The sequence below is a fragment of the Bombina bombina genome, chromosome 7, assembly GCF_027579735.1.
Source record: "Bombina bombina isolate aBomBom1 chromosome 7, aBomBom1.pri, whole genome shotgun sequence".
Lineage (NCBI taxonomy): Eukaryota > Metazoa > Chordata > Amphibia > Anura > Bombinatoridae > Bombina > Bombina bombina.
This window is the reverse complement of record NC_069505.1, coordinates 367705651-367720532: the sequence shown is the minus strand read 5'-3', so window position 1 is coordinate 367720532 and position 14882 is coordinate 367705651. Positions and strand designations below refer to the sequence as shown.

Sequence of the window (14882 nt, the reverse complement as noted above, 5' to 3'; positions counted from 1 at the left end):
AGCTTTCAAATTGCCAAGTCTCATACAGAGATAGTTCTGGCATTTCTGAGGTTGCATGGGTGGAAAGTGAACGTGGAAAAGAGTTCTCTATCACCACTCACAAGAGTCTCCTTCCTAGGGACTCTTATAGATTCTGTAGAGATGAAAATTTACCTGACGGAGTCCAGGTTATCAAAACTTCTAAATGCTTGCCATGTCCTTCATTCCATTCCACGCCCGTCAGTGGCTCAGTGCATGGAAGTAATCGGCTTAATGGTAGCGGCAATGGACATAGTGCCATTTGCGCGCCTGCATCTCAGACCGCTGCAATTATGCATGCTAAGTCAGTGGAATGGGGATTACTCAGATTTGTCCCCTCTACTAAATCTGGATCAAGAGACCAGAGATTCTCTTCTCTGGTGGCTTTCTCGGGTCCATCTGTCCAAGGGTATGACCTTTCGCAGGCCAGATTGGACGATTGTAACAACAGATGCCAGCCTTCTAGGTTGGGGCGCAGTCTGGAACTCCCTGAAGGCTCAGGGATCGTGGACTCAGGAGGAGAAACTCCTCCCAATAAATATTCTGGAGTTAAGAGCAATATTCAAGGCTCTTCTAGCTTGGCCTCAGTTAGCAACACTGAGGTTCATCAGATTTCAGTCGGACAACATCAAGGGGGAACCAGGAGTTCCCTAGCGATGTTAGAAGTCTCAAAGATAATTCGCTGGGCAGAGTCTCACTCTTGCCACCTGTCAGCGATCCACATCCCAGGCGTAGAGAACTGGCAGGCGGATTTTCTAAGTCGTCAGACTTTTCATCCGGGGGAGTGGGAACTCCATCCGGAGGCGTTTGCTCAACTGGTCCATCGTTGGGGCAAACCAGAACTGGATCTCATGGCGTCTCGCCAGAACGCCAAGCTTCCTTGTTACGGATCCAGGTCCAGGGACCCGGGAGCAACGCTGATAGATGCTCTAGTAGCTCCTTGGTTCTTCAACCTGGCCTATGTGTTTCCACCGTTTCCTCTGCTCCCTCGACTGATTGCCAAAATCAAACAGGAGAGAGCATCGGTGATTCTGATAGCGCCTGCGTGGCCACGCAGGACCTGGTATGCAGACCTAGTGGACATGTCATCTCTTCCACCATGGACTCTGCCTCTGAGGCAGGACCTTCTAATCATCCAAATCTAATTTCTCTGAGACTGACTGCATGGAGATTGAACGCTTGATTCTATCAAGGCGTGGCTTCTCCGAGTCAGTCATTGATACCTTAATACAGGCTCGGAAGCCTGTCACCAGGAAAATCTACCATAAGATATGGCGTAAATATCTTTATTGGTGTGAATCCAAGAGTTACTCATGGAGTAAGGTTAGGATTCCTAGGATATTGTCCTTCTCCAAGAGGGTTTGGACAAAGGCTTATCAGCTAGTTCTTTAAAAGGACAGATCTATGCTCTGTCTATTCTTTTGCACAAGCGTCTGGCAGAAGTTCCAGACGTCCAGGCATTTTGTCAGGCTTTGGTTAGGATTAAGCCTGTGTTTAAAACTGTTGCTCCCCCGTGGAGCTTAAACTTGGTTCTTAAAGTTCTTCAGGGAGTTCTGTTTGAACCCCTTCATTCCATTGATATTAAACTTTTATCTTGGAAAGTTCTGTTTTTGATGGCTATTTCCTCGGCTCGAAGAGTCTCTGAGTTATCTGCCTTACATTGTGATTCTCCTTATCTGATTTTTCATTCAGACAAGGTAGTTCTGCGTACCAAACCTGGGTTTTTACCTAAGGTGGTTTCTAACAGGAATATCAATCAAGAGATAGTTGTTCCATCATTGTGTCCTAATCCTTCTTCAAAGAAGGAACGTCTTTTGCATAATCTGGACGTAGTCCGTGCCTTGAAGTTTTACTTACAGGCTACTAAAGATTTTCGTCAAACATCTGCCCTGTTTGTCGTTTACTCTGGACAGAGGAGAGGTCAAAAAGCTTTGGCAACCTCTCTCTCCTTTTGGCTTCGGAGCATAATACGCTTAGCCTATGAGACTGCTGGACAGCAGCCCCCTGAAAGGATTACAGCTCATTCTACTAGAGCTGTGGCTTCCACCTGGGCCTTTAAAAATGAGGCCTCTGTTGAACAGATTTGCAAGGCTGCGACTTGGTCTTCGCTTCACACCTTTTCAAAATTTTACAAATTTGACACTTTTGCTTCTTCGGAGGCTGTTTTTGGGAGAAAGGTTCTACAGGCAGTGGTTCCTTCCGTTTAAGTTCCTGCCTTGTCGCTCCCATCATCCGTGTACTTTAGCTTTGGTATTGGTATCCCACAAGTAATGGATGATCCGTGGACTGGATACACTTAACAAGAGAAAACATAATTTATGCTTACCTGATAAATTTATTTCTCTTGTAGTGTATCCAGTCCACGGCCCGCCCTGTTCTTTTAAGGCAGGTCTAAATTTTAATTAAACTACAGTCACCACTGCACCCTATGGTTTCTCCTTTCTCGTCTTGTTTCGGTCGAATGACTGGATATGGCAGTGAGGGGAGGAGCTATATAGCAGCTCTGCTGTGGGTGATCCTCTTGCAACTTCCTGTTGGGAAGGAGAATATCCCACAAGTAATGGATGATCCGTGGACTGGATACACTACAAGAGAAATAAATTTATCAGGTAAGCATAAATTATGTTTTTTTCTTCTTAAATGTAAAGAGTCCACAGCTGCATTCATTACTTTTTGGAAATAAGAACCTGGCCACCAGGAGGAGGCAAAGACACCCCAGCCAAAGGCTTAAATACTCCTCCCACTCCCCTCATCCCCCAGTCATTCTTTGCCTTTCGTCCCAGGAGGTTGGCAGAGAAGTGTCAGAATATATTTTGTCTCTTATGGAGGGTAGTACTCTTCGACATGGGACAGGAGTTTTAAGTAATCCTATCAGTCTCAAAGTTAAAGGACCAGTAAACACAGTAGATTTGCATAATCAACAAATACAAGATAACAAGACAATACAATAGCATTCAAGAGAACCTGTGGGTCCGTGAGGTGGGAAGGATTGTTCAGTCCTTATAGCCTTTAATCATGGATGACTGGGTCAGTGGAGTTTCAGCTGTGTCACTCTCTCATTCGTCTGGTATTATCGGACCCTAGTTTCCTCCCCCACGTAGTGGAGGGTTGGAGGGCCTAGCGCCCTCTTACTGCTGTTTGAGCAGGTTTGGCCTTCTTTTTTGAAGCTGTGGATTTCTACTTTTTGGATTTGGTCCATCAACAGCTAGTAGTTTGAATAGCTGATTAGCATGCGGAAGGTTTGCAGTTTGAAACCAGCTGCAGCTCTTTGCACCTTGAATGTGTGTTCGCAAGCTGTTTAATGTAACCAGCTGCAGCTATTGCACATTGACCGTGTAATGTCTAGCCGAGTTATAAGACCTCCTTGGTCTTCCCCCCGTTGTCTTCGGGTGTGTTATGTGTCCTTTTAGGGACCTGGGTTCCCTCCGGGAGAAGGTGATCCCTGTCGAGACATTGGGCTTAGCTCGGGTTTCCCCGGAGCTGGGAAGGCTTTGCGTCTGTTTTCCCTGTATTCCTTTGTTTGTATGGAGGTGATGTGGAGACTAGCCCTGCTCGAGGGGTTTGATCTCGAGGTATCCCTTGCTTTGTTGTCCTGCGGCCATTTGAGAAGTCTAGGGGCTCTAGGGTTGTTATACGACTTTTATCGCCTTGTTCCTTGGAGCGTAAGACTTTAGCAAGGGGTGGTTCCTACCTTTGGTCGGGACTTAAGAGTTCTTCTCGTTATCTGGATTGATTTGGATATTGCATTCATACCCCTTGTGTCTGGGTTTTTTGTCAGACGGGGTGTTAAGTTCTCGGGTATAGTTTGATTGAACAATTGGGTGCCCGGACCTGTTTTCTCCCTGAGGCTTCCTGTTGCTGAGGCTTTGCTCTGCGTTTTACCTTTGTGGACCCAGTTATGGGTTGTTACCGGAATCTTAGGCCTAAGGGCTTGTTTGGGGTTCCCATGTACTGGGAACTTGAGCTATGTCCTTTACTCAGTCTACTTGACCTGGTCATGGTTGGCCAGGTTTTTTGTGTCTAAGCTCATTAGGCTTGATGTGCCTTAAGGCTATTCCCTAGGTTAGCTTGCTAGGGTAACCCTTTGGATTCACTGCTCTGCAGGCGAGTGGGTTGACAGTGTTAATGCTGCACCCATTACACAGGGGATGTGTGTTTGCAAGCTACTTTTAGGGGGGTCCTTTCAAGGACATCTGTGTGGGGGACTGATCTCTCCTTAGCTGGTGGCTTTGTGCCTTGAGAACAGATTTTGCCCTTCTGGCTCCATCCCTTTTCTTAAGGGGTTATTCTCCTTCTTATGGAGATGTAGTCCCTTTCTTGGGGCATCTCCTGGATTCAGGAGGTTGGAACTGTGGGTTAACTTATCGGAGAGGGGTGTCTCTCTGGGTTGTTACGTTCCATCTGGAGTCTTGCTGACTCAATGTCGAGACTTGTTGGGCCTTTTTGCTAGATTTTTTGGGTCTACAGCCTTGTCGTCTGTTCTAGGAGTTGGGTTGTGCCCGTGCTCTGTAAGGATGGCTGTGGCCATTCTTCCGCTTGTTCTTGAGCTGGTTTTGGGGTTCTTCTGTTCCCCAGTTTCGGATCTGCTGCTGCTGATTTGGTCCGGCTGGGTGTGGGTTCTGAGAGACATTGTCATTTTCAGGATCTAGGTGGGCATAGTTGCTAGCTCCCTAGACTTACAGGCAGAGGGTTCAGGATTACACCTCCTTCGGGCTCTGGGTGTAACCTCTCTTCTAGGGGGGCCTCGATTGAGGTTCTGTGTCCCCTTTTTGGAGACCTGTGTGTAGGTCTGGCGGCTTAGGTTGCATAGAGTGTGTCCTCTGTCTGGGGGTTGCTTTTTGCAGTCTGTTCTCTTGTTGACTGCTTCTACTTACTAGCACATATTCTCTGTGTCGTCCTGATGTTAACTCTGTGTTCTCGACTCAGGGTTTTTCGTCTGGGTCTGTTACACATTTTTTTTGTGGTTGGATACTTTTGTATTCTATGTTCAGTCGCTGTGAGGACTCTGTCTTCAGTTGTCTTTCAGTGCTTGCATGATGTTGGAGAGAAGACTTTCTCTGTCTCTATGCCCGGTCTTATCCCGGGTTCCGCTTGTTCTAGGTGTAGCCTCCTTTTCTCTGTTTGGGGCCCATTTGGGTCTTTGTGAGCTGGGCTCACTATTGGAGGGTTCCTTTTATGGATTGTGGTGACCTTTCGGTTCCTTCGGTTCTCCTTTGCCTTGTCCCCTTGGGAGTTTAGGCTGGTGTCCCCTTCTTTAGTGTAGGGTGAGTGGTGAGGGACCGACTGTTGGGCGACGGTGTCTCCTGGAGGACTGTTGGCTCAGTTGAGTCAGATTGCGGTCTCTAGCTTGGCTTCTAGACTATATGCGGGTCAGTGTCCTTGGGGCCTTTCCTTTTAAGATTTTTCTTGGCTTCGGAAGAAGCAGGGTTTTTTGTTGGGTAGGGGTACAGGCCTGGTGCCCTCAGTATGGGCCGCCTATTGTACCCTCCCATCTTGGCATTCAGTGTCCTTTATAGCTTGGGTATTGTTTTCCCAAAAGTAATGAATGCAGCTGTGGACTTTTTCCATTTAAGAAGAAAACATAAATTATGCTTACCTGATCATTTTTGAATGACTGGAGGATGAGGGGAGTGGGAGGAGTATTTTAAGCCTTTGGCTGGGGTGTCTTTGCCTCCTCCTGGTGGCCAGGTTCTTATTTCCCAAAAGTAATGAATGCAGCTGTGGACTCTTTCCATCAGAAGAAAAGAAAATTATTAGGTAAGCTTAAAGGGACAGTCAAGTCCAAAAAAAAACTTTCATGATTTAAATAGGGCATGCAATTTTAAACAACTTCCCAATTTACTTTTATCACCAATTTAGCTTTGTTCTCTTGGTATTCTTAGTTGAAAGCTAAAACTAGGAGGTTCATATGCTAATTTCTTAGACTTTGAAGACTGCCTCCAATCTGAATACATTTTGACCACTAGAGGGCATTAGTTCACATGTTTCATATAGATAACATTGAGCTCATGCACGTAAAGTGACCTAGGACTGAGCACTGATTGGCTAAACTGCATGTCTGTCAAAAGAACTGAAATAAGGGGCAGTCAGCAGAAGCTTAGATACAAGATTATTACAGAGGTAAAAAGTATATTAATATAACTGTGTTGGTTGTGCAAAACTGGGGAATGGGTAATTAAGGGATTATCTTTCTTTTTAAACAACAAAAATTCTGGTGTTGACTGTCCCTTTAATTTATGTTATTACCCATTCCCCAATTTTGCATAACCAACACGGTTATATTAATATACCTTTTACCTATGTGATTACCTTGTATCTAAGCATCTGCAGACTGCCCCCTTATCTCAGTGCTTTTGACTGACATGCAGTTTAGCCAATCAGTGCAGACTTCTAAATAACTCCACGGGAGGGAGCACAATGTTATCTATATGACACACATGAACTAATACTGTCTTACTGTAAAAAAAACTTTCAAAACACTCTGAGCTAAGAGGCGGTTTTCAGCGGTTTAGAAATCAGTTTGAGCCTACCTAGGTTTAGCTTTTCAAAAATACCACCAAGGGAACAAAGCAAATTTAATGAAAAAAGTCAATTGTAAAGTTGTTTAAAATTGCATGCCATATCTGAATCATGAAAGTTTAATTTTGACTAGACTGTCCCTTTAAGATATAAGGAATATCTTGCCTGAGTAAGGGTCCTGAGGACTGGGTTTGGGAAACACTGCTTTAACCAGAATTGGTCTACATTGGAACAAAGTTCAGGTGTAAACAAATTGAAATTATGCGGTCGCAATATTTCAATGATGGGGGTCAGGGGGGGGTGCCTATGATGCTAGACACACCCTTCAGGCCTCAATACCATTCAGGAAGTGCTGTCCGCTTCAGTGCAGCTAGGACGTTCATGTCATTTTAACGGTGCTAAAGCCCAGCACAGTTAAGACGGCATGGAACCTCCTAACGGCGGGAAGGGGTTAAGCTACTGGCAGCCATGGAGGGTAAATAACTTTGTATAAATCCTCAGCATCTAACATTGTGGCCTTATTAATTTACCACTTTACTTTGGTCTTTTGAGTGGGAGTATTACAGCTGCTTTTTACACACAGGATGATGATGAACAGGAAGATGAGGAAGACGATGATGATGACGACGATGACTCTGATGACCTTGGCCCCCTCCTGGATGGAGAGTTAGAGGAGGAAGAAGAAGCGGGTGAACAAGGAGCGGAAGACGGGGAAAACGACTTCTCCCCCTCTGATGATGAAGAGCTGGCCAATCTCTTGGAAGATGAAGAGGATGAGGGTGATGAAGATGCACATGATGATGATTCTGATATAGATCCGGATGTGGAGTTGATCCTTGGAGATTGTGAGTAACCTAATAAACCCAAGCAGTGCACATCTGCACCATGCTAAGGCACCTAAGTTAAAATGTACACCCCTTACTGCAGCCTGTGCATATTATTGTTGCTGTTGGAACAGACCCCTGCAGACTGCACTCACACTGCTGCAACAGCTCGCCTATAGACTGCACTGTCATACACACTGCTGAGACAGCTTCCCTATAGACTGCACTGTCATACACACTGCTGAGACAGCTTCCCTATAGACTGCACTGTCAAACACACTGCTTGGACAACTCCCCCTATAGCCTGCAATGTCACAAGCACTGCTGAGACAGCTCCCCTATATAATTCACTGTCACACACACTGCTGAGACAGCTCCCCTATACACTGCACTCATACGCTCCCCTATAGACTTCACTGTCACACGCAATGCTGAAACAGCTCCCCTATAGACTGCACTGTTGCACGCACAGCTGGGAGAGCTCCTCTATAGACTGCACTGTCTATATTTTTTTGTAAGATTTTGCAAGCCACTTCAACAACAAAATTGACTCCATCAGAAGTGAAATCAGCTCTCAACATACTTCCAATCTCCCACCCCCTCAAAAGCTCACAATCACCCAAAACCCAAATATCCAAAAATGCAGCTCTGTTGCCCCTGTTAAAGAGGATGAAGTTTCTGCCCTTATACTTATATCTTTCCTTCACTCCTCACATTCAGTCCTTGGCTAAAGCCTGCCGCTTCCACCTTAAAAACATCGCTAAAATTAGACATTTCCTTACACAAGATAAAACCAAGATTTTAATCCACTCTCTCATCCTTTCCCGCCTCGATTACTGCAACTCCATCCTCTCTGGTCTACCTAGCTGCCGCATAGCTCATTTACAATCCATTATGAATGCCTCGGCCAGGCTCATCTTCCTTACTTGTCGCTCTTCATCTGCTGCACCTCTCTGCCAATCCCTTCACTGGCTTCCTCTTGCCTCTAGGATTAAACATAAAATCCTCACCCTGACATACAAAGCACTCAACTGCACTGCTCCCCCCTACATCTCAGAACTTGTCTCTAGATACTCTCCCTCCCGTCCCCTTCGATCAGGTCAGGATCTCCTCCTCTCTTGTTACTTCTTCACATTCCCGTTTACAGGACTTCTCCAGACTGGCCCCCATCTTGTGGAATTCCCTGCCTCGCTCCATAAGACTCTCCCCTAGTTTTAACAGCTTCAAGCACTCCCTAAAAACTCTACTATTCAGGGATGCATACAACCAACACTAACCTTTCCTAACGCCATTGCTTTCCCCTTGAACCCCTTAGAATGTAAGCCTATGGGCCCAGCTGTTTACAGATCGCTTCATAAGAGCCGACTACAACGGTGAAACTCTCGGCAGGGCCCTCTACCCACTTGACCCCTACAAAAGCTATCCTGTACACCGACTATGTTTACAGCGCTGCGGAATCTGTTTGCGCTCTAAAAATACCTGATAATAATAACTGTACGCACTGCTGAGACAGCTCCCCTATAAACTGCTGTCATAAGCACTGTTGAGACAGCTCCCCTATAACTTGGTCATACGCACTGCTGAGACAGCTCCCCTATAGACTGCAGTCACACGCACCGCTGAGAGAGCTCCCCTATAGACTGCAGTCACACGAACTGCTGAGACAGCTCCCCTATAGACTGCAGTCACACGCACCGCTGAGAGATCTCCCCTATAGACTGCAGTCACACGCACTGCTGAGACAGCTCCCCTTTAGAATTCACTTTCACACGCACTGCTGAGACAGCTCCCCTTTAGACTTCACTTTCACACGCACTGCTGAGACAGCTCCCCTATAAACTGCAGTCACACGCACTGCTGAGACAGCTCCCCTATAGACTGCAGTCACACGCACTGCTGAGACAGCTCCCCTATAGACTGCAGTCACGCACTACTGAGACAGCTCCCCTATAGACTGCACTGTCACACGCACTGCTGAGACAGCTCCCCTATAGACTGCACTGTCACACGCACTGCTGAGACAGCTCCCCTATAGACTGCAGTCACACACACTGCTGAGACAGCTCCCCTATAGACTTCACTGTCACACGCACTACTGAGACAGCTCCCCTATAAACTGCAGTCATACACACTGCTGAGACAGCTCCCTTATAGACTGCACTGTCAAACACACTGCTTGGACAACTCCCCCTATAGCCTGCAATGTCACAAGCACTGCTGAGACAGCTTCCTATCAACTTCAGTCACACACACTGCTGAGACAGCTCCCCTATACACTGCAGTCATACGCTCCTCTATAGACTTCACTGTCGCACACACATGCTGGGAGAGCTCCTCTATAGATTGCACTGTCGCACGCATAGCTGGGAGAGCTCCCCTATAGACTGCAGTCACGCACTACTGAGACAACTTACCTATAAACTGCAGTCATACGCACTGCTGAGACAGCTCCTCTATAGATTGCACTGTCGCACGCATAGCTGGGAGAGCTCCCCTATAGACTGCACTGTGACACGCAATGCTGAGACAGCTCCCCTTTAGACTTCACTGTGACACGCACTGCTGAGACAGCTCCCCTATAGACTGCAGTCACACGCACTGCTGAGACAGCTCCCTTATAGACTGCACTGTCGCACGCATAGCTGGGAGAGCTCCCTTATAGACTGCACTGTCGCACGCATAGCTGGGAGAGCTCCCCTATAAACTGCAGTCATAAGCACTGTTGAGACAGCTCCCCTATAATTTGCAGTCACACGCATTGCTGAGACAGCTCTCCTATAGACTGCACTGTCACACGCACTGCTGAGACAGCTCCCCTATAGACTGCACTGTCGCACGCATAGCTGGGAGAGCTCACTTATAAACTGCACTGTCACACGCACTGCTGAGACAGCTCCCCTATAAACTGCAGTCACACACACTGCTGAGACAGCTCCCCTATAGACTGCACTGTCACACGCACTGCTGACAAAGCTCCCCTATAGACTGCACTGTCGCACGCATAGCTGGGAAGGCTCCCCTATAGACTGCACTGTGACACGCACTACTGAGACAGCTCCCCTTTAGACTTCACTGTCGCACGCACTGCTGAGACAGCTCCCCTATAGACTGCAGTCACTCGCATTACTGAGACAGCTCCCCTATAAACTGCACTGTCACATGCACTGCTGAGACAGATCCCTATAGACTGCACTGTCACACGCCTTGCTGAGACAGCTCCCCTATAAACTGCAGTCATACGCACTGCTGAGACAGCTCCCCTATAGACTGCAGTCACGCACTACTGAGACAACTTACCTATAAACTGCAGTCACATGCACTGCTGAGACAGCTCCCCTATAGACTGCACTGTCACACGCACTGCTGAGACAGCTCCCCTATAGACTGCACTGTCACACGCACTGCTGAGACAGCTCCCCTATAGACTGCACTGTCGCACGCATAGCTGGGAGAGTTCCCCTATAGACTGCACTGTCGCACGCACTGCTGAGACAGCTCCCTTATAGACTGCACTGTCGCACGCATAGCTGGGAGAGCTCCCATATAGACTTCACTGTCACACGCACTGCTGAGACGGCTCCCCTATAAACTGCAGTCATAAGCACTGTTGAGATAGCTCCCCTATAATTTGCAGTCACACGCACTGCTGAGACAGCTCCCCTATAGACTTCACTATCGCACACACATGCTGGGAGAGCTCCTCTATAGACTGCACTGTCACACGCATAGCTGGGAGAGCTCCCCTATAAACTGCAGTCCCACGCACTGCTGAGACAGCTCCCCTATAAACTGCAGTCACACACACTGCTGAGACAGCTCCCCTATAGACTGCAGTCACGCACTACTGAGACAGCTCCCCTATAGACTGCAGTCACGCACTACTGAGACAGCTCCCCTATAGACTGCACTGTCACAAGCACTGCTGAGACAGCTCCCTATAGACTGCACTGTTGCACGCATAGCTGGGAGAGCTCCCCTATAAACTGCAGTCCCACGCACTACTGAGACAGCTCCCCTATAAACTGCAGTCATACGCACTGCTGAGACGGCTCCCCTATAAACTGCAGTCACGCACTGCTGAGACAGCTCCCCTATAGACTGCAGTCACATGCACTGCTGAGACAGCTCCCCTATAGCCTGCACTGTTGCACGCATAGCTGGGAGAGCTCCCCTATAAACTGCAGTCCCACGCACTGCTGAGACAGCTCCCCTATAAACTGCAGTCATACGCACTGCTGAGACAGCTCCCCTATAAACTGCAGTCCCACGCACTGCTGAGACAGCTCCCCTATAAACTGCAGTCACGCACTGCTGAGACAGCTCCCCTATAGACTGCAGTCACATGCACTGCTGAGACAGCTCCCCTATAGACTGCACTGTTGCACGCATAGCTGGGAGAGCTCCCCTATAAACTGCAGTCCCACGCATAGCTGGGAGAGTTCCCCTATAGACTGCAGTCACATGCACTGCTGAGACAGCTCCCCTATAGACTGCACTGTTGCACGCATAGCTGGGAGAGCTCCCCTATAAACTGCAGTCATACGCACTGCTGAGACAGCTCCCCTATAAACTGCAGTCACACTCACTGCTGAGACAGCTCCCCTATAGACTGCAGTCACACGCACTGCTGAGACAGCTCCCCTATAAACTGCAGTCATACGCACTGCTGAGACAGCTCCCCTATAAACTGCAGTCACGCACTGCTGAGACAGCTCCCCTATAAACTGCAGTCACGCACTGCTGAGACAGCTCCCCTATAAACTGCAGTCACGCACTGCTGAGACAGCTCCCCTATAGACTGCAGTCACATGCACTGCTGAGACAGCTCCCCTATAGACTGCACTGTTGCACGCATAGCTGGGAGAGCTCCCCTATAAACTGCAGTCACACGCACTGCTGAGACAGCTCCCCTATAGACTGCAGTCACACGCACTGCTGAGACAGCTCCCCTATAAACTGCAGTCACACGCACTGCTGAGACAGCTCCCCTATAAACTGCAGTCATACGCACTGCTGAGACAGCTCCCCTATAAACTGCAGTCACACGCACTGCTGAGACAGCTCCCCTATAAACTGCAGTCACACGCACTGCTGAGACAGCTCCCCTATAGACTGCACTGTCGCACGCATAGCTGGGAGAGTTCCCCTATAGACTGCACTGTCACACGCACTGCTGAGACAGCTCCCTTATAGACTTCACTGTCACACGCACTGCTGAGACGGCTCCCCTATAAACTGCAGTCATAAGCACTGTTGAGATTGCTCCCCTATAATTTGCAGTCACATGCACTGCTGAGACAGCTCCCCTATAAACTGCAGTCACACGCACTGCTGAGACAGCTCCCCTATAGACTGCAGTCACACGCACTGCTGAGACAGCTCCCCTATAAACTGCAGTCATACGCACTGCTGAGACAGCTCCCCTATAAACTGCAGTCACGCACTGCTGAGACAGCTCCCCTATAAACTGCAGTCACGCACTGCTGAGACAGCTCCCCTATAGACTGCAGTCACATGCACTGCTGAGACAGCTCCCCTATAGACTGCACTGTTGCACGCATAGCTGGGAGAGCTCCCCTATAAACTGCAGTCACACGCACTGCTGAGACAGCTCCCCTATAGACTGCAGTCACACGCACTGCTGAGACAGCTCCCCTATAAACTGCAGTCACACGCACTGCTGAGACAGCTCCCCTATAAACTGCAGTCATACGCACTGCTGAGACAGCTCCCCTATAAACTGCAGTCACACGCACTGCTGAGACAGCTCCCCTATAAACTGCAGTCACACGCACTGCTGAGACAGCTCCCCTATAAACTGCAGTCACACGCACTGCTGAGACAGCTCCCCTATAGACTGCACTGTCGCACGCATAGCTGGGAGAGTTCCCCTATAGACTGCACTGTCACACGCACTGCTGAGACAGCTCCCTTATAGACTTCACTGTCACACGCACTGCTGAGACGGCTCCCCTATAAACTGCAGTCATAAGCACTGTTGAGATTGCTCCCCTATAATTTGCAGTCACATGCACTGCTGAGACAGCTCCCCTATAGACTGCACTGTTGCACGCATAGCTGGGAGAGCTCCCCTATAATTTGCAGTCACACGCACTGCTGAGACAGCTCCCCTATACACTGCAGTCATACGCTCCCCTATAGACTTCACTGTCGCACACACATGCTGGGAGAGCTCCTCTATAGACTGCATTGTCACACGCATAGCTGGGAGAGCTCCCCTATAAACTGCAGTCATACGCACTGCTGAGACAGCTCCCCTATAGACTGCAGTCACGCACTACTGAGACAACTTACCTATAAACTGCAGTCACATGCACTGCTGAGACAGCTCCCCTATAGACTGCACTGTCACACGCACTGCTGAGACAGCTCCCCTATAGACTGCACTGTCACACGCACTGCTGAGACAGCTCCCCTATAGACTGCACTGTCGCACGCATAGCTGGGAGAGTTCCCCTATAGACTGCACTGTTGCACGCACTGCTGAGACAGCTCCCTTATAGACTGCACTGTCGCACGCATAGCTGGGAGAGCTCCCATATAGACTTCACTGTCACACGCACTGCTGAGACGGCTCCCCTATAAACTGCAGTCATAAGCACTGTTGAGATAGCTCCCCTATAGACTTCACTATCGCACACACATGCTGGGAGAGCTCCTCTATAGACTGCACTGTCACACGCATAGCTGGGAGAGCTCCCCTATAAACTGCAGTCACACACACTGCTGAGACAGCTCCCCTATAGACTGCAGTCACGCACTGCTGAGACAGCTCCCCTATAGACTGCAGTCACGCACTACTGAGACAGCTCCCCTATAGACTGCAGTCACGCACTACTGAGACAGCTCCCCTATAGACTGCACTGTCACAAGCACTGCTGAGACAGCTCCCTATAGACTGCACTGTTGCACGCATAGCTGGGAGAGCTCCCCTATAAACTGCAGTCATACGCACTGCTGAGACGGCTCCCCTATAAACTGCAGTCACGCACTGCTGAGACAGCTCCCCTATAGACTGCAGTCACATGCACTGCTGAGACAGCTCCCCTATAGACTGCACTGTTGCACGCATAGCTGGGAGAGCTCCCCTATAAACTGCAGTCATACACACTGCTGAGACAGCTCCCCTATAAACTGCAGTCACACGCACTGCTGAGACAGCTCCCCTATAGACTGCAGTCACATGCACTGCTGAGACAGCTCCCCTATAGACTGCACTGTTGCACGCATAGCTCCCCTATAAACTGCAGTCACACGCACTGCTGAGACAGCTCCCCTATAAACTGCAGTCATACGCACTGCTGAGACAGCTCCCCTATAAACTGCAGTCATACGCACTGCTGAGACAGCTCCCCTATAAACTGCAGTCACGCACTGCTGAGACAGCTCCCCTATAGACTGCAGTCACATGCACTGCTGAGACAGCTCCCCTATAGACTGCACTGTTGCACGCATAGCTGGGAGAGCTCCCCTATAAACTGCAGTCATACGCACTGCTGA

At 48.8% G+C, this 14882-nt stretch overlaps 1 protein-coding gene across 1 annotated transcript in view; it reads left to right on the top strand.

Moving 5' to 3' along the window:
• Window positions 1-14882, top strand: part of DCAF1 (DDB1 and CUL4 associated factor 1) — a 638093-nt gene that overhangs the window by 618724 nt on the left and 4487 nt on the right. Inside the window, exon 23 of the mRNA XM_053721062.1 lies at window positions 7121-7382. Within this exon, the coding sequence (XP_053577037.1) occupies window positions 7121-7382 (262 nt within the window). The remainder of the gene's footprint in view (window positions 1-7120; window positions 7383-14882) is intronic.